The sequence below is a fragment of the Acanthochromis polyacanthus genome, chromosome 17, assembly GCF_021347895.1.
Source record: "Acanthochromis polyacanthus isolate Apoly-LR-REF ecotype Palm Island chromosome 17, KAUST_Apoly_ChrSc, whole genome shotgun sequence".
Lineage (NCBI taxonomy): Eukaryota > Metazoa > Chordata > Actinopteri > Pomacentridae > Acanthochromis > Acanthochromis polyacanthus.
Window position 1 is genome coordinate 16,210,278 of NC_067129.1, and position 23,526 is coordinate 16,233,803.

Here is a 23,526-nt window from a genome sequence, read left to right on the forward strand (position 1 = left end):
CTCGTCCTGGTTTAACGTGGACAGACACGGTGCTTTTGTGAAATGAAACGTCAAACAATAAATTATTTTAAAGAGAGGTTCATTTCTTTATTAAAAAAAAAAAGAAAACACATACAATCAAAACATTGTGTATAAAAGACAGTCACGTAAGCTTATTCCACCTACAGTAGAATGTTATTGTTGTATCTGTCATCAACTAATCTGATGCTTTGAGGCAAGACTAAGCGTCATCTACTATATGAAAATAAGATCCCAAAATAAGAATCATAGTATTATCACACTCAACCAGAAGAATTTCAAGACACCAGTTAATGCTGCCGCTTGGAGCACCCCACGTGTTTTCTGCCGCTTTGTGTGTTTCGTGAGAACATGACACTGACCAAACTGTAAAATAACCTCCGAGGCCTCTTCCCTCTCATGTCAGTGACCACACACAGAGGGATGAGGAGGTGTGTTTGGATTAGAGCACCCGGAGAGAGTGTTGAAATGTGAGTCATCGTTTTCCGATATCTCCTGACTGGATGCTGCCTCGAGTGTTTTTCAGCACGACGTTTTCACGACTGCACAAGATTTAAGTGAATTGGTGCCAAAAAAATAAAGAGAAAAGGCATCCACTCTGCTCGAGAGATGCCTGGTATTTAGAATTCATATCAGCCAGGAATCACAGATTATGAACTAAATAGACACAGTGATTGGATTGTAAAAGCCATAATGTGTGCAGTTGATCTACCCAAAGTCAGAAACCCATCAGTCCGCAGATGGTTCGAAACAAAGGGAGAGGGAAATGGCACAACACGGTAGCAAAGAACAGATCCACGGTTGCTCTCTTTGCTTCAAACCAAAAGAAAGCACGATCGAAGAAGCCAATCAGATGAGACCTTAAGCTTAATCGCCCACAGGTGGAAAGAGATTTCGAGTTATATCCTTGTCAAACTGAATCGAGTGTGCTGGCACAGTTCAAACATTCTCACACAAAAATCATGAGGTTTCATCTTACTTCTCTTTCTCTAATATATTTATTACTCAGCTGCCACATGGAGTAGGTAAATGTGCAAATACTTCCTTTTTCCTCACCGCTAACAAATGTACGAAATAGTCAAAGCAAGATAAGTATAGTACAATGGAAAAATAAATATTTCTGTGGAAGAAAGTTGGCCAGGAACCTTTTGCTTTTGCATGTGCTGGGTGGAGAAAGTGTTGTGGAAGCAACCATGGCTGGATGCCGGTGTGATCCATCAGGGGGTGCAACAGCACAAATACAAACAGGACGCAGTGGCTTTTTCACCCAAAAAAGAAAAACCTTATTCACCCTATAAGAAAAAAAAAAAAAGAATGAAAAGAAAAGCTCCAATGCTACCTAAAAAATAACAGAACTGAGCAGCCAAAAACAGTCAACACCAGAAAAAGGAAGCAGGGGAAAAACATTTAACATTCACAGGCCAAGGACGTCCAGAGGGAGATTACTATGGTACGGTGCTCTACTGACTTCTTCCCAGTATTGCTAGTCCTCACACTACACTGCACAGAACAAAATCAGAATGGTGGGAGCTCTGAAAACTAAGGCTTGCTGTTGTGAAGAAAGAGCAAGCACCCAAAAAAGTTGACATCAGATACCTTAAGTGATACTGCACGTATCTCCCCGTAGTCATGGGTGAACTTGTGTCCACCAGCATGAGAGAGTTATTCATTGAGGGAAAGGAAGGAAAAAAAAAAAAAAAATCAAGACGGAGAAATATGAGCACCATTTTTTGGCATCTCCGCATCCTTCTTTGGTGACCAGGAGTAAGAAAGGTTTTGAGAGGGACGAGGAGGAACTCATCTAGTGTTTTAACACTGGACATGAAACGCACAGGGTGAGGAGGAGAAGAGCAGTGATGCGTCGTAAAGGCTCCTCCAGTGAGCAGTAAGGCCGAGGTGAGTTAGTCCAGTTGGAGAGGGTCCGTGTTGAACAGTAGCTCTGTCGACCAGGGAAGGAAAATCCGTGGCAACACTTCTTGAGCACCAGCTATCAGTTTGAGAGTCATAAGCAGTATTAGATAAAAAGAAAATCATATATATATATAGATTTTATACATACACTTGTACAAAAAGAAAGAAAAAAAATCCCTGATGTGTTAACTCATGTTTAAAAGTCTTTTTTCTTTTATTGAGGTTTGAAAAAGGGGCAACGTGTCAGTGACTCCAGCCCATGAGGTGGCTGACACGGGCTTTCTCTGTCATGCGGCGTACCCGTCCTGAGCGGGACATGCCCAGGTTGAGGGGGTCGTCCTTGGACCCATGGCCATCATCCTCTGAGTCGTCTCTGTACAGAACTGTCCTGCGGCCCTGGTTACGCGTGTTCACCCGACGAGACTTGCAATGGTTGCCTCTATGACTGTTTGCTGCTGCAGCTCCTCTCTGCACCTCATTTGAGTTTTCGTCCTCATCTTCCTCCTCTTCTTCTTCTTCTTCAGGCTCCTCCTCTTCCTCAGGCTCCTCCTCCTCTTCCTCTTCCTCCTCCTCCTCTTCATGTCTTACATCCACCTGCTGCGGCTGCTGCTGCTGCTCCTCCTCTTCTTCTTCTTCCTCCTCCTCCTCTTCTTCATCATCATCATCATCATCCTCCTCCTCTGCCACCTCCTCATCTTGCTCCTCATCTTCCGACTCCTCCTCCTCCTCCTCCTCCTTCTCTACTGGCAGCTGCATTCGTGCTCTTTTCGGTTTCTGTGCCATGTCCTCTCCTCCTTTGCGTCTCCTTTTCCCTGAGGCTGCCACCTTACCCTTCGCTGAGAGGCGTACTGACAGGCAGGGGGCTTTGCTGTAGTCGTGATCTCCTCCCTCCACGTACTTCTCCATCTCAGAATCGGAGCTGTTCTCACTGTCAGACGATGAGGAGGAAGAGGAGGATGAAGAACTGGAGGATGACTCCGACGACGAGCTATTGGATCCAGATGCCTCTTCGTCATCGTCAGACTGCAGCGTGTCTCGCCCGTGGCGCTGTCTGGAGCCATTACTTAGATGCAAGTTACGCCGGTGCCCTGATGCAACACAAGAGGATGATGATTCATTCCTGCACCTTAGCTTTAATGTCACACTGAAAGGAAAAATGTGGGTACAGTTCTTGTGGAACGTAGCTTCAGTCATACCTGACTTCTTCACTGGAGTTGCTTGGCTGCGGGTCACTCGATGTGGCCCTTGACTTCTGCTCTTCTCGCTTGTCCCTGAACTTGGGGAAGAAGGCTGGATGTCCTCTTCCTCTGCTACACTGCTGCTTTGCTGAGCTGAAACCAGAGTACAGTTTAATTACCAATCAGAACTATGATCATATTGGAAAAGCTAGAGGCTTTGATTAGTGAAGATTTCAGTGTCCGTCAGATAAATATAGCCAATCTCCAAATAATGGCGACAGTTTACAGTTATTTCCTTAGACCTTAACTGCTGCGCTTAAAGACCAATTCACGGTTTCCGAATCCCTGTGTGCCGATCGATGCAGACAACAGAATACGTGTATTTCTACTCGTACTACACATGCTACAGGACACACATTTGTCTGCCCCTCACACTGAACAAATAAATACAGATAGGATTCCTGTAGATGTTACTGAAAGGTTGTGACTTTGCACTTTTTACAGTGGCACCATATCTGATTGATGATTATACAGTGGAGCACAAATAGAAGTTCTGACCTGATGTGGTCGCTAGAGAAAAGGTTAAGCAAGCAATTTACACATGTTCATTAAACCTGGTAGCAGAAGACGCTCTTCTTGCTATAAGATATTGGCTAAACCCTTTCCCTAATTTTCACCTCCCCAAACAGTTTACAGCAGGAATCTATACAAGAAAACAACCTTAAAAACAGTAAGGCACAAGAGTGTGGTCATACCCTGATATGATCTCTGAGAACGACTCTTCGTTGAGGTCTGGGATTTTTTTGGTTTTGACACCTTCCCTGACTTGTGCTTCCCTTTAGAGCTGGACATAGAAAACAGAAAAGAAAAACTTCAGAATAACAGACAACTATACGTAATGGCATACAGCATGAGCTTTCAAACTCACTTTTTAGACAGCATTTGAAAAGACATTAGAGAGAAAAACACAGGATGTCTGAAGCTGTTAAGTTGAGCAGATAATTTGATAAAGTGGTAAGGTTTCTGGATGACGCTCAGCACCTGCTGGATGGACTGTTAGGCGGGGAGCTGCCTCCGTTGTGCAATCTGTCCCTGTAACTGAGCCTCTGACGAGTCCGCCGTTCATTCTGAATGGCAGATTTGTGGTCAGATATGATGGCGATGATGTGTTTTTCAAAGAAGGCCGACAAGCTGAGGGTCATGGTGTAGATCTAAAGAAAGAAATGAAACAGTCATTAAAATATGAAACTAGTGCTTCATCAAACTTTTATCATCCACAAGTACAGCACTTTTAAAGTATGACTGGATTTTTAATCTCAAGGATTCCACTTCACCTGTGATTTCTTGTTCGGTGTGTATGCTTTTGAGTTGCTAAAAATGAGGCGGATGTCTTTGGCAAACTCCACTGGATTTTCATAGTTTCCTGCCACCAGCGTCTCTGACACTGTACCCAGATCCATGGGAGTGTCGATGATGTCTCGATAGTCCTGAACAAAAGGAGAGTAGAGAGTGGAAAAGTTGAAGTACTCAGAAATTTGTGTGAATCTGACTACTTTGACAGTGGAGGCTGTTACAGATCGTTTTACCGGGTACTCAAAGAGATCCACAGGTTGTCGGAACGGCTCTGAATCCGGCGAAACCATCATCCGACGCAGCAGCTCCCGACACTGAGCTCGCCATGCTTTTACATCCAAAGCCACACCACGCTTTTTGGAATTTGGGTCGGCTCCCTGCCAGAGAGAGAAAATGAAATTCAGCTACTACTAAAGGAGCTGCTGTTGGTGATTTTAAATCTTGTGCAATGATCTCGTCTGTCTTACTCGATGTCCAGTAGATGTCCCCGGAGTGTCTGAGTCCACATCCAAGTCAACCTGCAGAGAACCACATACAAATCTACATGACTACTTAAAGCAAAAAAAGAATAATCTAAAGTAAAAGCAGCGACCAAATGTAAACACAAACACAACCCGACAGTCTCACCTCAGCTTCTTCTCCACTGCTGACCTCAGATTTGAGTTTGTGATACAGATCCAGGATGTCTATGCAGCTCTGGTCTCTGAAGGAGACAATAAATCAGACACATGTAGGAACAATGGTACTTCACGATTCAAGTATTAGCAACATATAAAGCAGGGGTGTCAAACATAAGGCCCGTGGGCTAAAAGTGGCACGCAGGATGACTTTGCAAAGTGTAAAAATTACAAAGGTAAAAATAAATACTTGCTGTGAAGATATTTAACCCTTTAAGCTTCAGTCAATTCCAGCCGTTTTCAGTACAAAAAAATCGCTAATATTCTATTTTTAAATAAAAAAAATTACGAAAAATACAGGGAATATTGGACGGGCATCGCGAGGTGCATTTCCTTGAAAATAACCGATTCGGGGATTTTATACCGACTTCAGGACATGTTTTGGACAAAATAGTTTACTGGCTTGTGTCATCTGGATGTAAAAGGTTAGATTACGGCCGTTTTTTGTGGAATTTTTTTTTTGGTGTGTAATAATGAACCCGAAAATGTGAGTTGCGCTGTGTGCGTTGAAGCCGTGTATAGAGAACGGATGGATGAATATTCGTTTTGTCAGACAAATGTGTTTTTCTCACCCGCTGTGGTAATCGCATCTGAAAGTGGTTTATACCAGCGGATTCATGAGAATCTAAGCTTTCCATCGGCGTATAGCGTTTGTATAATCGTGTTTGCAGCCGTCGGACATTCTTGAAATTCCTATGCAAATTAGTAGGTGTACCGCCGGCGGTACACTGAAGCTTAAGGGGTTAAAGGCATTGAACATTGTGCAATATAATGTCAGTCAGCAGCTTCAGCATGACAGAGTTTGGTTTGGTTGAACCCTATTGTTGATGCACTGCCACAGCTTTTATGTATTTTTGTGGATACATTTTAAACATTTACAAGGCAGGGGGATAACTTAACCTTCTTCCTTAATGGTTCTCAGATTAGTTTATGTGGTGTGGTGCTTAGGATTACTACACAGATGTATAAATGAATGGGAATTTGAAATTATTTGCAGATCTTGAGGCACTGTAAAATTCTATATTGTTCGGTTTCAGATATAAATGTTTTGTGCCTTTGTAGACTGTAATCTGTAAGTTGTGATACATAAATGACAAACTGAGGCCTAACATTGTTGAAATTGCACTTAATTTGTTTAAGAAATTTCAGGTTGTTCGTAATATTTTGTAAAAAGACAGTTCATTAAATATGAACATTGTCAGAATGTGCTTTTTTGCACTACAATAAAGGAAAACATTTGGAGTTGTATTTATTTATAGGTTATTATGTTATTCAGTTCAATTCAGTTAATCTGCAGGACTGCACACGCTTACTCAGCATCATCAGAGTTTGCTCTAAAATCATCGGACACCTTGTTGGAGCCCTTTCTGTTTATTACAGCCAGCAAATAACTTGCACTCCCCACAGCAGTCCAGCTTGTGAACTTTGACCCCACCATGCCCAGACATTGCACAGACCCCACAACTAAATGTACTTAGCACCTTAGAGTGAAGCACAGAGCACTTTATTGACATGACAATCACTTTTAAATTATTTAACTTTGTCTCTAATTTTTTTTTTTTTTTAATTACAGTATTTGTTTCTAAATTATAGAATTTGTTTTTGAATTACAGAATTTGAGGCGCCTGCATAGCTGAATTGGGTTAAGCAGGCCAACCATGTATGGGGCTTGTCTCCGACGTAGCGGCCCGGGTTCGATTCCTGCTTGTGGCCCTTTACTGCATGTCTCTCCCCAACTCTTCTCCCCATTTCCTGTCTCTCTCTATCTGTATCTCTCCTATCAAAAAAAGACCAATAAAATAATTAAAAAAAAAAATTATAGAATTTGTTTTTAAATTATAGATTTTTTAAAATTATATAATTTATTTTTAAATTAGAGAACTTTGTTTTTAAATTATAGATTTTTTTTAAATTATAGAATTTGTTTTTAAATTATAGATTTTTTTAAATCAAACAATTTGTTTCTAAATTATTGATTTTTTTTAAATTATAGAATTTATTTTTAAATTAGAGAACTTTGTTTTTAAATTACAGGTTTTTTAAAATTATAGAATTGGTTATTAAATTATAGAATTTTTTTAAATTATAGAATTTGTTTCTTTAAATTCAGAACTTTGTGTCGGTTTTATTGTCTGATGTTCTGTTTGTTTTTGTCCATGTCCATGTTGATGCTGCTCTTTATGCCCTTTTTAATTGCCCCTCATGGATAAATAAAGTGATTGAATTGAATTAAATTGACTTTACTGGCCCAGCCCACTTGAGATGAATTGGGCTGAATGTGGCCCCTGACCTAAAATGAGTTTGACATGAACTCAGCGGAGTCTTACCCAATGTAGTGGAGGAGAACATCAGTCACCACCTTGGCAGCTGCTACAATGGGGCTTTGGGGCTCGTTGAAAGTGCGGGCATTGTGTTCAATATAGCGCACCTCCCACATTAATGCAGAGATCCGCCTGCAGCAGAGAAGAACATCAGCACTCAGAAACCAACACATTAGGACTTTAAAATCACAGCGAGATAAACTGACACCGTGTGAAGCTGTTTGTGCGGCTTCACCTGTAAAAGCGATTCTCCAGTCGTTTGCGGATGGTGCTCAGATCAGTGGGGTAAGCCACCACAGTGCAGTACAGAGGGTAGTCCCGCAAGTTTACAGGTGATGAGAACGCCTTGGCTACATCTTTGGACAAACACAATTAAGATCAAACGTGGCAAAATGTAATAAAGCGAGACTTTCCCTGTAACAAACTACCCATGATCGACTCTTTGGTGGCCTACCTAGTGTAAGAAGCAGGTCGATGCCATTCATGACTCTCTCGCAGTCTTCGTCTCGTGTGTGAGCCCCCCACTCTCCTTCCTGAGGCATGTAGAGCAGAGCCTTTAGCTCCTCTTCTGCCACCTCCACCCCGTCACCAACCTGCTCTGGCAACGCAGCTGATGGGAGCCGCAAAAACAGTGGTTAGTTATCCGCACACGAAAAATGCACGTAATGATAAAACTCTGCAACAAACCACAATACTTTGAGGTAGTTAGAGATTACATGGCTAGAAAAATGCCCCGTAGTTCGTTCTCAGGCATAGAATGCAATAAACCAAAAAATATTTATGCTTAAAGCTCGTGTCCGGAGTTTGAATCACAGCGTCTCCCAAAACACTGTTGGTCCCACCCTCCCTCCCTCTGATTTCGCCCCTTTATTTGTGCAAGCGCAGTACATGAGAGAAGTGCCCGGAGTGCTGCAGCATCTTGCCTGTTTTGCTGTTTTCCCCTCTTCTACATTTAGTAAATAATAAAGGAATTACATTAGAATGCTGTATTGAATCTAACTTGTCCTAATACCAAAATAACATGAATCTGCTAGGACGAACGAGTAAAGTTTCAATATGTGATTACACTCGTGTATCCCTCTCGATGACGTTGTTTATCAAACTTAGTGCATTTACGCGTGTATATGTGTTACATTGTTTATTTATTTCTATCTAGAGTTCAGAATTGCATGACTCCTCTGACGAAGAGTATGTCCCAGACGCCCCAGCATCTTCCTCCAGAGGTCGGGCATCTAAACGAAGCCGTCAGGCGGGCTATGGAGGCCGTGGTCGGGGAGCGACGCGAGCACCCTGAGCCAAAAAACGTCCTGCAGTCTCTTGGCCTGACAAGCCGTGGGACTGGTAACTTTTCTGGAAGTTGCTGATCCCTGATGCTCTCTCCTCCACAAGCAAAACAAATGTGTGCGCGGTTGCGTAGTGCGTAGCTCGCCCACCTCTGCATGGGCTTGCTTGCTGTGCGCGTCACCGTTGATTGACAGCATGACAAAGCTGAAGCTCGAACTTGATTGGTCGGCAGCGACCGGCGCTTTTTGGAATAACATGGGGGTCTATGAGAGGAAGGTGGAGCTCAGGAATAAATTTCATATCGCGTCATACTAACATTATATTATAGTATCGAACTAGACTAACACATTTAAGCTTTGTTAAACAATGATACATAAATTGAAAACAAACGAAAACTCTGGACACGAGCTTTAAGTGTCAAAATGTTTGTCAATTTCACCCATTCTGCTTCTGAAACAAAATCGGAGAATAAATCTATGATATAAAAGTGAAGTGAACTGACTGACACTCAACTGGATTTAAAATGGACAAACAGATCTTACATGAATATATCGGAAAAATGACACTGGAAAAGGAGTAGCTAGAGGGTTCGCATCTTCGAGTAAGCCTTGTGAACAGAAGGTTGCCTGCTGTTAAGTCATGAAAAACACTAAAATGGCAACAATTATGAACAGGAAAGGTCTCTAAATGCTAAAAAAAACTAGAGAGCCCTCAGTAGAGGGCAGAACCACGCCATCTACTGGCGAGTTTTAGTAGATGGCATTAAATACTTGCATATGACTCTGTATCAATTTTGATCATCCTACATATATCCCTTCCTACTTGATCTGCTGACCTGTAACTCCACACCTGAGCAGGGGACCTTAGACTGATCTTCAGTGCCAAGTTTGATCATCCTGACTTCAGCACTTGCAGAGATATCGGAACGGACATACACACATACAAACATACTTACCCAGCCAGCCAGATACCGAAGCGAATGCAGTAACCCCGCTGACGTACGTCAGGCGTGGTTAATAATGCTCCTGCACTCTCTTGAAAAAGACATGGCACTTGTTCCTTCAGCAATATTTTATGTCCAGGTCAAAGTGCTTTAAATATAATTTTTTGGGGGCTTTTTGCCTCTACGTTTAATAAGACAGTGTGGACCGACAGAGGGACAATGAGGGGAGTTACTTGCAGCAAAATCCCCAGCTGACTGCGAATCAAACCTGGGATCCGGTGTTTGGCTATCAGGTCTCCCGACACGTCTAGGTGTTTTACCTACTGATATTTTTTAGCATAAAATTGACGAATGATGAATGAAATAAAAATGCAAAATCTAATTGGATTTGTTTTTACATACATTTGGCCACTCTACACTGACGTAGTTTGCCATGACATGTAGCAGTCTTTCGGCGTATGTTTATTTCCTGTGGAAAACTTAAATGACTATCTTCACCATGTCTTTTCTGAAAAGCCTCTCATTTACTTTGCTATGATTTTCGATGAGAAATGACGAGTAGACATTGTTTTTTTACCCTTTAAGGTTTGGTTTCCATCCTGATTCATAAACACTGTTGCTGGTAATATTTGTAATGGTGCATTTTCTAAGACAAAGCCTTACAAAGGACTTCAGTTCTTGTTTAAAATTAATTTAACACGATGAGATATATCATTTTGAAGTAAAAACTTATGACATTTTGTACAAGTTCAGTGGAAATGGTATATTATATAGTGTTTATTTTATTTTCTGTCAATTTTTCACATTTTGCCTGCACTCTAACAAAACACCACTTAAAAAATACCTTTGCAGGTTACACTACTGACCTTCCTCAGGAATAGGCTCCATGTCCCAGGGACTCATTTTCTCCCGTTCACCATTATCCCACCTGATGAAATAAAAATACTTTTATTTGTTATAGAATCACCCCAGATACTTATATGATTTAACTGTAATTAAATATGACAAGAGGCCAGCAGAGACAAACATGGCATTACCAGACAGAACTGCTAAGGCATTTTGTCACAGTAGAACACTTCAGCAGCTGTAAATGCTGTAGAGAAACAGACGTACTTCACTGCATAGCACTGAAACAGGCTATCTGGATACTCTGGCTGCAGGGGCTCCTGATCCTCCACAGATCCAAACCACCAGGCGTCATCGATGATGCTGCGGAACCTCATACCTGAGGGGAGGATGAAGCAAAAATTAAGGACTGACCACGACGGTGGGCATGAGGAGTAAACATGTCATTTCAAAAGACCCAACTAACCTGGCTGCCAGTTGTGCTCTTTAGCCTCGTTGTAAAACTGCTGCAGTACCAGAAAATCTATGACATCGGGCATGTCATGATACCTTGGGGAGGGGGAGAATGAAGAAGAGATGAAATACACTTTACAGAAGATGTCAGTCATTTATTAGGTAGGTAACATATACTGAAAATAAATGCTCACTTTAAGGAGAAAGAGTCATTGGTCATCTTCCCTGAGACTGGGTCCAAGAAAGCCAGTTTTAAGCAGCAGAGGGTGGGAGGTCCCACTTCATACTTAATTCCAACCACCTTCACAGATTCCTGGTCCTGAAGGGGCAGAACAAACAAGGCGAGACACAAGATCAATGTGTGTTCACTACAATTGCTTGTTGGTCAGTGCTGCTTATTTGGGGCATTCTGCACATTTCGTGATGAATTTAGATTCAGGATTGCTGCCACATTCTTTGACCCGTCTGCTCCGCAAATTGCTTTCATCCAAAATAAACACCAACAAATTATGATGCACTGTGAACAAAAGACTTTGAAGAGGGTTGAGAGGTCTGCCAATTTCTTCTCTTGGCCAACTGCAGTGCAAAGTGGGCATGACCATCTGGTTACCAGTTTCAGCAAGTTACAAAAACTGGCTGCAGTTTTCCGACTCTAAAACACCTTATGGTCTAATGGTCCATGGTAAGGGCAGCGCACAGCAGAGGCTTTTAACCCTTTAAGCTTCAGTCATTTCCAGCCGTTTTCAGTACAAAAAATCGCTAATATTCTATTTTTAAATAAAAAAATTACGAAAAATACGGGGAATATTGGACGGGCATCGGGAGGTGCATTTCCTTGAAAACGACCGATTCGGGGATTTTATACCGACTTCAGGACATGTTTTGGACAAAATAGTTTACTGGCTTGTGTCATCTGGATGTAAAAGGTTGGATTATGGCCGTTTTTGTGGAATCTTTTTTTTGTGTGTAATAATAAACCCGGAAATGTGAGTTGCGCTGTGTGCGTTGAAGCCGTGTATAGAGAACGGATGGATGAATATTTGTTTTTGTCGGACAAATGTGTTTTTCTCACCCGCTGTGGTAATCGCATCTGAAAGTGGTTTATACCGGCGGATTCATGAGAATCTAAGCTTTCCATCGGTGTATAGTGTTTGTATAATCGCGTTTGCACCCGTCGGACATTCTTGAAATTCCTATGCAAATTAGTAGGTGTACCGCCGGCGGTACACTGAAGCTTAAAGGGTTAAATAAAACTGTGCCTCACCCTGAGGTTGAGTCTGTTCCACGGCTGCTTCTGAGGGTTGATGCTGTAGGCCTTGGCCCTGCGAACAGCTCGGACGTACGCCTGATGGCCTTGCTTGAAGTAGATGAGCTGCAGGAGGATAAGAGAATCAAGATTAAGATTGCATTTAATATTTCTTTCTGCTCGATGTCCGAGTGTCAGTCTTACTTACTTCATCCCCCATCTGGGGAACAAAAGGAGAGCGGTGAGGGATGGTCTCCATTATCCACGATGGTGGCAGCCACTCCTCCGCATCAAGTCCAGCCAAAGAAGATGGGGGCTTCTGAATATAGACGAGTTGTTAAATGTTTAGGTTCAGACTTCCTATTGTACTCTGTGATCGGTCTACATTGAAACTAAATGGTCTGTATTACTATACCTGAAACAATACCCAAAGCGCTTTACATCATACATCGCATTCACCCATTCACACACTGATGGCGGAAGCTGCCATGCAAGGCGCTAACCACGACCCACCAGGAGCAGTTAGGGGTTCGGTGTCTTGCACAGGACAACTGAGGATCGAACCGCGACCCTCTGATTACAAGACGGCCACTCTACCCACTGAGCCATGCCACCCCTAAAACCTGGTAAACTAACGTCGTCCACAAAGATATGCTTTGACTTTGAGTCCTATTATCTCACCTGTTTGTTCTCCTTGGGCTTCTTCTTCTTCTCATTTTCCTTCTTCTTTGCCTCCTTAGCCTCGTCACCAGCTTCCTCCTCCTCAGAGCTGCTGTATTCTGGCGGCTGTACAGGCCTCCTGGTTGTTCGCTTTGGGGGCTGCAGGTTGATTCCAGCATCAGCTGTCCAGTCAGAATACTCACTGGAAGAGTCACTGAGAATCAAAGAGGGATGTTGATAGATGGGTGATCAGAGCTCATCATTAAAACAGTGCTCAAAGGCAAAGATAATTACCTGGAGCTGCTTTCACTCTGCCACTGAGTTTCAGCATCAGAGGAGGCGTCGCTTTGCTCTGCCCGTTCTGTTGCCTGTCAACACAAAAGACAGACAACATCTCTATGATCAAATGAGAGTTAATAGATTTTTTTGTGGTTCCACAGCATGTGCAACAAGGTCAATTGTTGGCAACAAAATTCTGCAAGTCATTTTTGGATATTGTGCAGTAGAAGGATGGATCATACTTCTCTGTCACTGTCTGAGTCGATCTGACTGCCAGAGTTACGGCGATTGCTGGAATTTCGACTCCTGCTTCCAGGACGGCGGACCTGAGCAGAGCGAGTCTGATAGGCGTGGCGCTGCTGCTTTTTCTTGGCCGGCCGCAGGGAGCGCAGGCGTGAAGCAAGCGGATCGCTCTGCAAAGTGTGAAAGGTGGGTGGAAAATGAGAAGAGCAGGAATGAAATCGCACACATAAGATTTCTGACTTGTGAAAACAACTGCAACATAAATAGTGTACCTTGGGGGGGCAGGTTACCGGTTTCTTCTTCCTTTCTGCATTGTATAGAGAACATTCCATGTCGCCTTTGGCTTGCCGGCACTCCTCCATAACTCTAAAAATCCAATCAATCATGAAATAACCACTACTACGAATCTTAACTGCTCCAAGTAAGGTCCTTAAAATCAGCGTAATTCCCTTCATCCACCTCACCTGAATATCCCTTGTGGCACTTCAGTGACCACCACTCTGCGGCTCCAGGCCAGCAGGTCCCTCGGTGTGGCCACTTGACTACGGAGGGCGTTGTGCTGCATCTGCCACACCCCATCCACCTGCCCACTTCTGCGAGGGGCAACAGTTGGAGAGGAGGGCACCAGCTCTGCTGCATCCTCAGCTAAAAATAAGAATACATTAGTTTGCTATGAATATATGCTATCTGGGAAATACTAAAAACAGTTAAGTCTCACCATTTTGGAAACGGGTTATTATAAACTTGGAAGTGGAAAATAAAAGTTGTTAAGATTGAGTAAGTTAATTTCTGCGGATCCTCAAGTCCTTTCACAATTAATTAACCTCCCAGTTTCACAAGCCAGCAAGAAGCCGACCAAGGTACCATATAACACCTAACTAACCAATAGTCTTACAGCTCAAACTGCGCTGTGCTGTCAATCACAGAAGCAGACAATGTGCCCTTTAAAACCTGTTTAGAACAGCGCTAAAAACGGGTAAAAACCCACTGACAGTCATGGTGAACGGAACCATCTTTGCAGTATTCTGAGCTGAAATGTTGAAAGACACACTATGGGTACATGTGGGACGTTGATGAATTTGCTTTAAGGTGCGCTGAACTAGAAAAATGACTTTTAAATCTGCTTACATAATGTTGAGTCAAACATACCCTCTTCTCCTTCCCCTTCAGCCTGCTGTTCTGCACTCTGACGTGCGTCCTGCTCATTCTGCAACTGTCTGATGAGATTGTCTAAAAGGCTTTCTCCGTTTTCTGCCGTCTGCTGGCCAAGTACCTGCTCAACCAACTCTCCATCACCTAAGCAACAAAGAGGCACATCATGGGTCAAACACTGTGAGTCATAAGCTGGAACTCTTTCTGAACGGTATGAGTAATAAGTGGGCATTTTACTGTTTGCCATGTATCCTAGCTGAGGAACGAGCTGATCCTCCTTGCAGTTCTCTCTTCCTGGCACCAGGCGCTGGTAGTGAGGAGGATGAGGATTCCCGTCAACGTCCACCAGGAAGGGTGGAGGCATGAGGTGAGGAGCCTGCTGCGTCTGCTCATCCAGGACGTAGTTATTAGAGTCACGAATAAGAGGTCGGTAGTCCGTGTGGAAGAACATCTGGTCAGGAATCTGGAAGGGATCAAGAGAGGTGGTACTGATCATTGGGGTTAAAGGAACATGCTACAAATAGGGAGTTCCCACTCTTTAGCGGGGCCCCAGTGAAACAGGAGATTAATTCAAGTTGTATGATTGAAGAAGAGCGTATAACCACAAGTTCACTAGGTAGTCAGCCCATATATTCACAGTAATTTTCATAGGTAAACAGATTTTAGCCAACAGCTATATGCTGTTACCTTCTCATATGGTCTGCTGCAGCCGAAGCCAAAGATGAGCAAATGGCCGTGTGAGTCAGTGCAGGCAAAATGCTGCCCATCAGCTGAGAACTTGCAGTCAAAAATAGCACCATGGCCCTGGCCCTCGATCTAGAAACAAACATTACAATATGGACTTAAATATAGTGGCAAAAACAAACAAGCCAAAAGAAAGACTGGTGGGTGATTCTCAATGTTAACTCTCAATTACCATGTTGAAGAAATTGCGGATCTTAGCTCCTTTTGTTAGATCCCACATGTAAATGTTGCCATCGTGGCCAGCAGATAACATGATGCGGGAGTCGAACGGGTGAGCCTCCATCACAAACACCTCGTCATCGTGACCCTTGACAACAGAGAGTACAAACATTTAGGGTGGTCAGTTTGTCAAATAAATACGTTAAATACGTTTTTACCCTGAAGGAGCTGCACAGAAAAAGTTCCAGTGTCGGCAACTCACAGACAAAACATGCAGCAGCTGTCCAGACGCTGCGTTCCACACTTTGAGCAGGTAGTTTGACACTGCAGTGATGACGGTGTTATCCACACGATCCCACGCCACCATGGTCACCACCAGCTTGGCTTTGTCGTCCCCGTTGGCAACAGTACTCCTAAAAGAAAATATCCCACCAGACATTTGACTCTAAGCAACAGAGATGGCCCTGTAAAACACTGTCGTGTAATACCGTTTTCCTCTCTTACCCAGGCAACCTTGCAGCCATGTCTAAAGTGAGGCTCTTCCATTCTTGTTGCTGGTAATGCCAGATCCTGGCTGTGCCGTCTCGACTGCCACTCACAAACCTTAGGCTACGTAACACACGTAAAGGTCAAAGGCTTGAAACACATAAGAAATAGTCTGAGGTTAAAGCAGATCTCTAAAACACCCACCTGTCACTGTTATTGCTAAACTGGACGACTACGACTTTATCCTAATAAGACAAAAAGCAGACAAGAATGAAAGTTACTGAGACTGTTGCAATGAAGCTGAAATGATCAAACAAAGTGGACCAGGACTGATGCAGATGCTGCAGTTTATTTCTTACCGTGTGAGCATCCATCTCAGAGACTTTCATAGGTGTTTCAGCCCCAAGGTAGTAGACCCTGATCATGTGATCTGTGCCACCGGTAGCCATGAACATGCCACCTATTGAGTGTTAACAGAACGAAATCACATGAGAAAAACACATTCATGCTACAATAATAGCCATATTAGCAGTTGTGTGTTGTACCAGCATTAATAATAACAACTGATAATTACAAAATTAAATATTGATATCATGTTTGTAACCCAGTGGCAGTAATTGTTGCATTCAGCAGGTACAAAAACAGACTCCCGCACACTGTCTAACTTGTAATCAATACCTACGTTTCAATACCTTCAGGTCCAGTACCGAAATGTTGCACCACTACGTTAGACAGTGTGTGGAAGTCCGTTTTCATGCCTGTTGGACATGTGCTCTTCCCTCTCCTACACACATGCCTCATGAAACAGACGTGTGAACAGTTCCCTTGAGTAATTGTCTCGCTGACATTCTAAATAAAATGGTTTATTTTTTTGAAATTTTAAATAGAACATGCAGAATAAAGTAATTTTGATGAAATATCATCATTTTAACTTTTGATTTGGTCTTGTTTTCACAGATGGGTAGTTCAAGGACTTATGATTCTTTCCATTTTCATAGTATCTTGCAAAGATCAATATCATTTGCTTTTTTTTTTTGAAGATAGCATGCATTTAAAGCTATTGGCAGCTTTGGTAGGTCAGACACAGATGCTTATCAACAGACTCCTTTACCAACAGGCGTACAAAACAGCACATACCAAAGGGTTATGTAGTTAGGTATCCGAGTTTGTTTTGCTGGCCACAATAGGAGAAGTACATCTGAACAACGACGTGACAGCTTGCTTGGAAATACACTTACCACTACTGAAAGAGGAAGTAGAGACTTGCACTCCTGGCCGTGATCGCTCGACAAACTTGACTGGTTGATCACTGAGGAAAAGGATGCACACAATACCGAATGTTATTTTCATACAAAAGACGAACAGTAGAGCTAAAAAGTGCTGTTAGATGGCTCAATACTTACTTAAATTTCATACTGAGAGAGTTCCACTTCCAGAAGCACACCATGCCGTCTGCACCTGTTGACGCCAGGTATCGCATTGTTCCTCTGACTGCAGGACAAAACTGGGAGGAGAGAAAGCCAGCATTGGTTAGTCACAAGCAAGCACTGATCAGTATTTCACCCTCTGAACCCCAAGCCGTTTCTGAGCATTTTACGCTCTCGTCAAGTTTTTTCTCACTGTGGCCTCATTTTACACTGTAATATAAAGTCCTGCACTTCTATGCAAACAGCACAGCAATAGCATAGAAGTAGAGAGAACTCAGAAATGTCTTCAGTGCAGTGTGATGCAGTGATAATGTCATCTCATAAAAAAAATGGAAAACGAAATGGCTTTTCTGGTTATGGTTGTGTATTTAATGGAGCTAATGGTTTTGGTGAATTTTTAAATGATACATGTAGAATAAAGATACTTTGCTGAAGCAATGTGATATTAAATGGACAATTGTTCCTGTTTTTACAGTTTGGGCTCTGATAAATGGTGTAGTTTTGGCAACAGACTGGCAGACCTGGAGGTTCAGAGGGTTAGTTTCCTAACAGCAGCAAACAGCTGATTAAAGCCGAGACAATGCAGAAGAGCAGAGAATGAAGGTGATACAATCAATACAAGTTCTAAATGAACATGGGTTTGCATTCAAAACGTTAATCATCTGTGACATTTTTCATTGTTACGGGCTACTTCAGATGTTCTAAGAAAGCCTGAGAAAATAACTCACAAACCCTGGAGATGAATGCTAAACCTGTTCAGGCTTTTCATCTGTATCACCTGTATGGATGTGATGGAGGCAGCATGAGCCTGCAGAACAGTGATGGGCGCACATGTGCGTAGACACCACACTCTGATGACTTTGTCACAGCTGGCCGAAGCAATGAGACTGTTCTCGTGGTTGACAGCAATGTCACAAATCTCTGCTGAGTGGCCGCGAAGTGTTGCCAGGAGCCGGCCGTCATCTGTGGCCCAGATTTTCACCAAGCAGTCATCAGAACCCTAAACAACATCCGACAAATACAAAGAAATGAGAGAATTTCATGGTGAGCCACCTACAACTGAAGCGTGTCCAATGTCCACAAAACGGCTCACGGAAAGGCTTGTGAGTTCAAAAGCGTCATTATGCGTACACAAATACAACAATGATTGAACAAAAACGCTATAGACTAGTTTTGCTCTTGTTTGTCACAAAGCAGACTAGTCCATATTTGACATGACATGTGGAACTGCAACAACTGTAATACTTTACATAAAGCTGTCCTGCAGTAATCAGCGGGCCCAGAAATCATCACTCACCGTAAATATCCGACGACCAGTGCGGTCAAAGGCTACACAATAAACTGAAGAGAGGTGGCCAAGGATACGTTTGTGTATCTTCATGTACTGGTAGGAGGAAGACGGCAGAGTCTGGCCAAAACGAGCCGTACCGGTGGCCTGGCGAGCACCCATGATGGACACTTGATATAAAAACACGAGGATGATTAGTAGAGGCAATAGAGCACTACAGAAAACTTAACCTCAAGGTGCTCTCGGTCATAATAGGCTCAAATTAACAAAAAAGTTTCACGCACCAACATTAGGAGGATTTCCATTGCTGACTGGAGGTTCTGGCGGACGTCCTCGGTGGAGTGCAGCAACAGCTGAGCCACGGCATACTTTGTGGCTACAACCTAAATTACACAGACAGTGAGTTAAAAATGATTTGGAAACTGTCTTATTTCCAGGAAAACACAATAAATCCAACAATTACACTAGCAATGGTATGAAGACTGTCTTAAAATACAGAGAGAACAGAAAGATGGGGGATGGGAGGAAGAGACTCACTTTTGGTGGTGCGAAGCAACGACTGTCTTCCCAGCCCCAGGAGGGTTTGGACTCCAGGGACACTAGGTGGGATCTCCTTCTGTATGAGAGGACCTATCCGCTGACAAACACGGAGCAGGTAGTCTGCAGGAATGTGCTGGTTCAAAATCACCTACACAAGTCACGGATAGTTATTACAAAGTAATACAACAAATATATACACAACATTTAATCACAAACACTCAAACATTACCATCTCATTTGCATTCTTAACAACTGCTAACATTTTGCACATTGTAATGATTAAAACTGACCAAAACTGGATTTTTCAAACAGTTTTTACGACAGTTAAGTGGCAGCTCTGTGGGGTTGTATTCACAGTGAGTCCTATAAGCACCAAACTATGATTTGCCAGGAATGCTTCAATTATTTCACACTGAAGTATCAGCTGACAACACAAAGACAAGATATCATTTAATTTGATTAAGATCTCTTAAATTATTTATTTTTTTGAATTCTAACATAAAAGTGCACTGTTGATGACACATTAAAAACAAATATCAGTGGTTTGTGGTGGACAAACATTATGACGTATGCAATTTATAAATTTCAACAAACATATATTGGGCATCGCTGCAATGCAATTTCTTGTTATCTATGAGAAAACATAACAGCACATAAGAAATAAGCTAATATGGTCAATCTCTATTTAACTGTTTATAAAAAAAAATAAAGTTTATCTGTGAGTGCAAAATTTCATTCACATTTTCACATACTGTTAGGTAGGGCTAAATAATTATGGGGAAATATCTAATTGCCATTATTTTCTGACATATATTTCAATTTCATTTGTGACCTAATTTTTTTGAAGTCATACTTCACACTTTGAATCTTGAGTGTTATGGCTGCACAAAATATATAATATTATAGTCAGTCAATAGTTGACTGTTATTCTTAGATTCATTATAAGTAAATACTTCAGTGTTCAAAATTTATGCAACTTTATATTTCTGCTATACCTGTTCAGAGGAGAAATGTTCTGAATCTTTGCTTTTACATATCTTCACATATTTAACAGCTATATTCACAAGAAATATAAATTATTGGATACAATGCAAGCAACTAAGCAGTCACTCACATCTATTTATCAATCATCTTTTTCAAACATAACTAATTTTCCTTTTCTATTTCCTGTTAATAGTTGCTTGTCAATATCATTTGTAACACGGTTTTTTCATATACATAGTTGAAAAACAATCTAAAGCCACGGAGGGAGCGATAAAGAAAAAGGAGGGACCAGGAAGCTCACATCTAATCAAAAGACTCGTTTGCTACTCTTCCGGTTCGCTCGCAAACGCAACTGTGATCTGATTGGCTCCAACCGAAGATCGACAGCTCTCTGGACATGATTTAGCCTATCACTACACGTGCTTTTGTCCATTCTCCGCCTACTAGCACACAATAGCAAACCCCGTATATAGATATTTATCAACAGGCCTGTAGTAATATAGATGTTTAAATGTATTATAAGAAACATAAACACATTTCCACCGCGTTTGTTTTGAATGATTATTGACATTAAAACGGAGACAAACGCCAAGAGGGGACTGTCGAATAAAAATATGTAAAACGATTCGTTTGATTAAAAGTTAATGATGATAATTCACACTCACCCAGTCTTGAAAGGTGCGTTTGTATTTCTCCCCGTCCCAACTCCATCGTTGCGGTACCAACTAAAGTTTAAAAAAAACAAGCTATTAGCGATAACACTAAACTGCTAGCTTCGTCCCGGCTGGGAAACGCGCTCCTTTATCTAACGTCGGCCACAAATACTGAAAAGTTTCCCGAAATAGCGGCAGATAGGCAGCATTACGGAAACCACACACGAGAATAAACAGAGAAAGGTCCAGCTGAACGTACCTCATACTCCTCCAGCTCCTCGACCAGAATCTAACAACAGACACACACAGTTAGCCTCACATGCTAGCACGGCTACCAATTTAGACGACCGGTATTCGTTATTATTTTTGCTTATTGTATGTTGTTACCTGTGCTGCTTTTTTACAGGGTCCAGACTGGAGAAATCTGGCAATGAGGTAATACAGTTCTGAAAAGAAAGAAACGTTGTATTAGCTCTGGACTAACTAATGCCGCTGTTGAGCCGAGCTAAAGTTAGCTAGCTTTGAGTTGCTCTCGCTCACTTAGCCCCGCTAGCTGAAACACAACTGCAAACTGTGTCAATGCAAAATATTTAGTCGCGAATCAACGGGACGCTCAGCACTCACCAGCTTCGGTTTGTGAACACTGTTCTCTTGCCATCACTTGATAAGACGGACGACATTAAGACAAACTGATGTTTTAGCTTGCTCGTTAGCCGCCGGCTAGCTAACAGTAGCTAGATGTGTGTAGCTAAAACAGGCTAGTGAATGGCCTCCTCTCGAGTTGTTCCCAGACCACTTGGTGCTTTGTATCAGCGCCCTCCAGTGAAACAATGTAATACTGAGCGGTTTGTTTTGTTTCATGAATAAAATTTAAATATACAAATTTAGAGCGTTTTATCCAGCAGTTCAAACTAAAAAATTGCGAATAAGAAAATTTATTTATAGCATCTTGAAATAAAAATGTTTTTTATTTAATGGCAAAAAACATGTAAAGAATAAAATACAGTTGAGTAAAAATGCATATAAATAAATTAAAAAGTGCACACATTTTAGAAACAATTAAATTAATTTTGTATTTTATGGAAATATTGTGTTATATATATTACAAATTGTATGTAATTAAATCTGATTGACTTGATTGAAATTAGGTGAATGAAAGTGCTGGCACTGACCAGACTTGATAGAATAAAACATATTCATTAAAAGCAGTTGGAAAAAATATCGGCCTTTTGCTTTCTTTTAAAAATGATTACATTTAGGGAAGAAAGTCCAAGAGAAACTGGTTACAGCAGCATAATGACTAAACACTATTTCACCTTTTGTATTCTGAACTCTGAGCACCACTAACTAATCAGTTCATGCATATGTGAGAGACCTTCCAGGCTTATATATACAGCAATCATATCTCTGCTGTATTTCCAGCCCAGTCCATCCAGAGACTAACAGACAAAAAGTAGGGCCTTAAACTGAATTCTGTGTTGAACTGGAAGCCAGTGCAATGATCTAAGAATTGGAGTAATGTACTCTCTCTTCTCTGTGTATCTTTGTTTTCTAGCAGCAGCAATTTGAATGACTCTCAGATGTCTCATGGTCTCATTAGGAAGGGTAGTGCAATGCAGGAGGCCATTCTCCAAGTGATAAAAGCATGAATGAGTTTTGTATATCTTGCTTAGACACAAAGTTTCTCATTTTGGCTCTGATTTTAAGGTGCCAGAATGGGGGTAATATTCACAGTGTTGGTTACTGAAATTTGCATCATCATCAATGCTAAGTATTTAACAGTCAGATAAACATGTCAAATAAGTTTCCATATTTATAAGTAAAGTTTTGAATATATTTAATCGAAAGGTCACAAAACCTTTTGTGGTTTGTAATATGTTTATAACAGATTTATGTCATATACACAGAACATATATCAAATTGAAATTGTTTGGAAAATCTTACTCATCTTCACATATTTAGACCCACAGTTTACAAAAACTTGTTTTGACTATTTTTCCAGTATTGAAAAGCCGCATTCCTGTTAAGACAGCAGGGCTGTATTTGGAGACCGTCACTCTGGGGATAACATCTGGCTTTAATTATGGAGGAGGCCTCCTTGACCGTAACAAAGAAAAGGTGCAGGTTATGTGTTGAAGCGTCTCACTGTGATACCACAATGAAACTGAAAGCCTGTATACTGCAAAACTCATCTATCCTTGAACAATCTACCTAAAAGAAAGAGTCAAAACAACTGAATAAGCTACGTTCATGTGCTTAAGTAGAACCAGTCATGGAAAGCTTGAGAACATGTCTGAGTCTCAACTAACAACCAGGGTGATGTCACTAGTTATGTGGAAAACTGGAACTAAATCACCAATATCCCTATGATTCCTGCTGTTTTACTTATCTGATGCTGACAAAAAGCGCAAGGAAGCATCGTATAATCTTCTTTTACACTGTATTAAATGTGCACCGCTATCGTCAACAAAGGAAGTGCATGACTGTCATAACACCCATCCTGGCCCGGTAATGCAGCTGCAAGGCAGATTGATTGTTATGGGTTTTGTGAGTTGTGGCTGCACACACATGCGTGCGCTCTCAGCAAGGTTCACTCACTCTCTTCAATGGACATAAAAAGGAAATTCTCCTCAACAGCGTGCTCTGTTCATTAAATGTGCTCGAGGGAATAGGCAGTGTAT

General features: G+C 41.7%; 1 protein-coding gene across 2 annotated transcripts; it reads right to left on the reverse strand.

Moving 5' to 3' along the window:
• Positions 1–62: 62 nt before the first annotated feature.
• Positions 63–21,664, reverse strand: brwd3 (bromodomain and WD repeat domain containing 3). Of its 2 annotated transcripts, XM_022217067.2 has the most exons (40): positions 21,470–21,663; positions 21,233–21,291; positions 21,105–21,134; positions 20,858–20,917; positions 19,206–19,356; positions 18,953–19,051; positions 18,678–18,838; positions 18,159–18,380; positions 17,357–17,457; positions 17,192–17,262; positions 16,313–16,413; positions 16,158–16,198; positions 15,972–16,076; positions 15,730–15,880; positions 15,481–15,615; positions 15,252–15,380; positions 14,802–15,027; positions 14,562–14,708; positions 13,877–14,057; positions 13,685–13,778; positions 13,412–13,582; positions 13,185–13,258; positions 12,912–13,104; positions 12,439–12,549; positions 12,249–12,356; positions 11,179–11,303; positions 10,998–11,080; positions 10,799–10,910; positions 10,552–10,613; positions 7,913–8,068; positions 7,694–7,814; positions 7,465–7,590; positions 5,088–5,163; positions 4,928–4,978; positions 4,694–4,837; positions 4,442–4,594; positions 4,149–4,318; positions 3,863–3,951; positions 3,126–3,260; positions 63–3,017 (listed from the first exon to the last, which is right to left on the reverse strand). In XM_022217067.2, exons 1-40 carry the CDS (start codon positions 21,501–21,503, stop codon positions 2,173–2,175), a joined length of 5,403 nt encoding a protein of 1,800 aa, XP_022072759.2. In that variant the 5' UTR covers positions 21,504–21,663; the 3' UTR covers positions 63–2,172. The 2 variants fall into 2 exon arrangements, with proteins under 2 accessions (XP_022072759.2, XP_022072757.2); XM_022217065.2 differs by having other exon boundaries at positions 4,442–4,837; positions 21,470–21,664.
• Between the last annotated feature and the right edge of the window lie 1,862 nt (positions 21,665–23,526).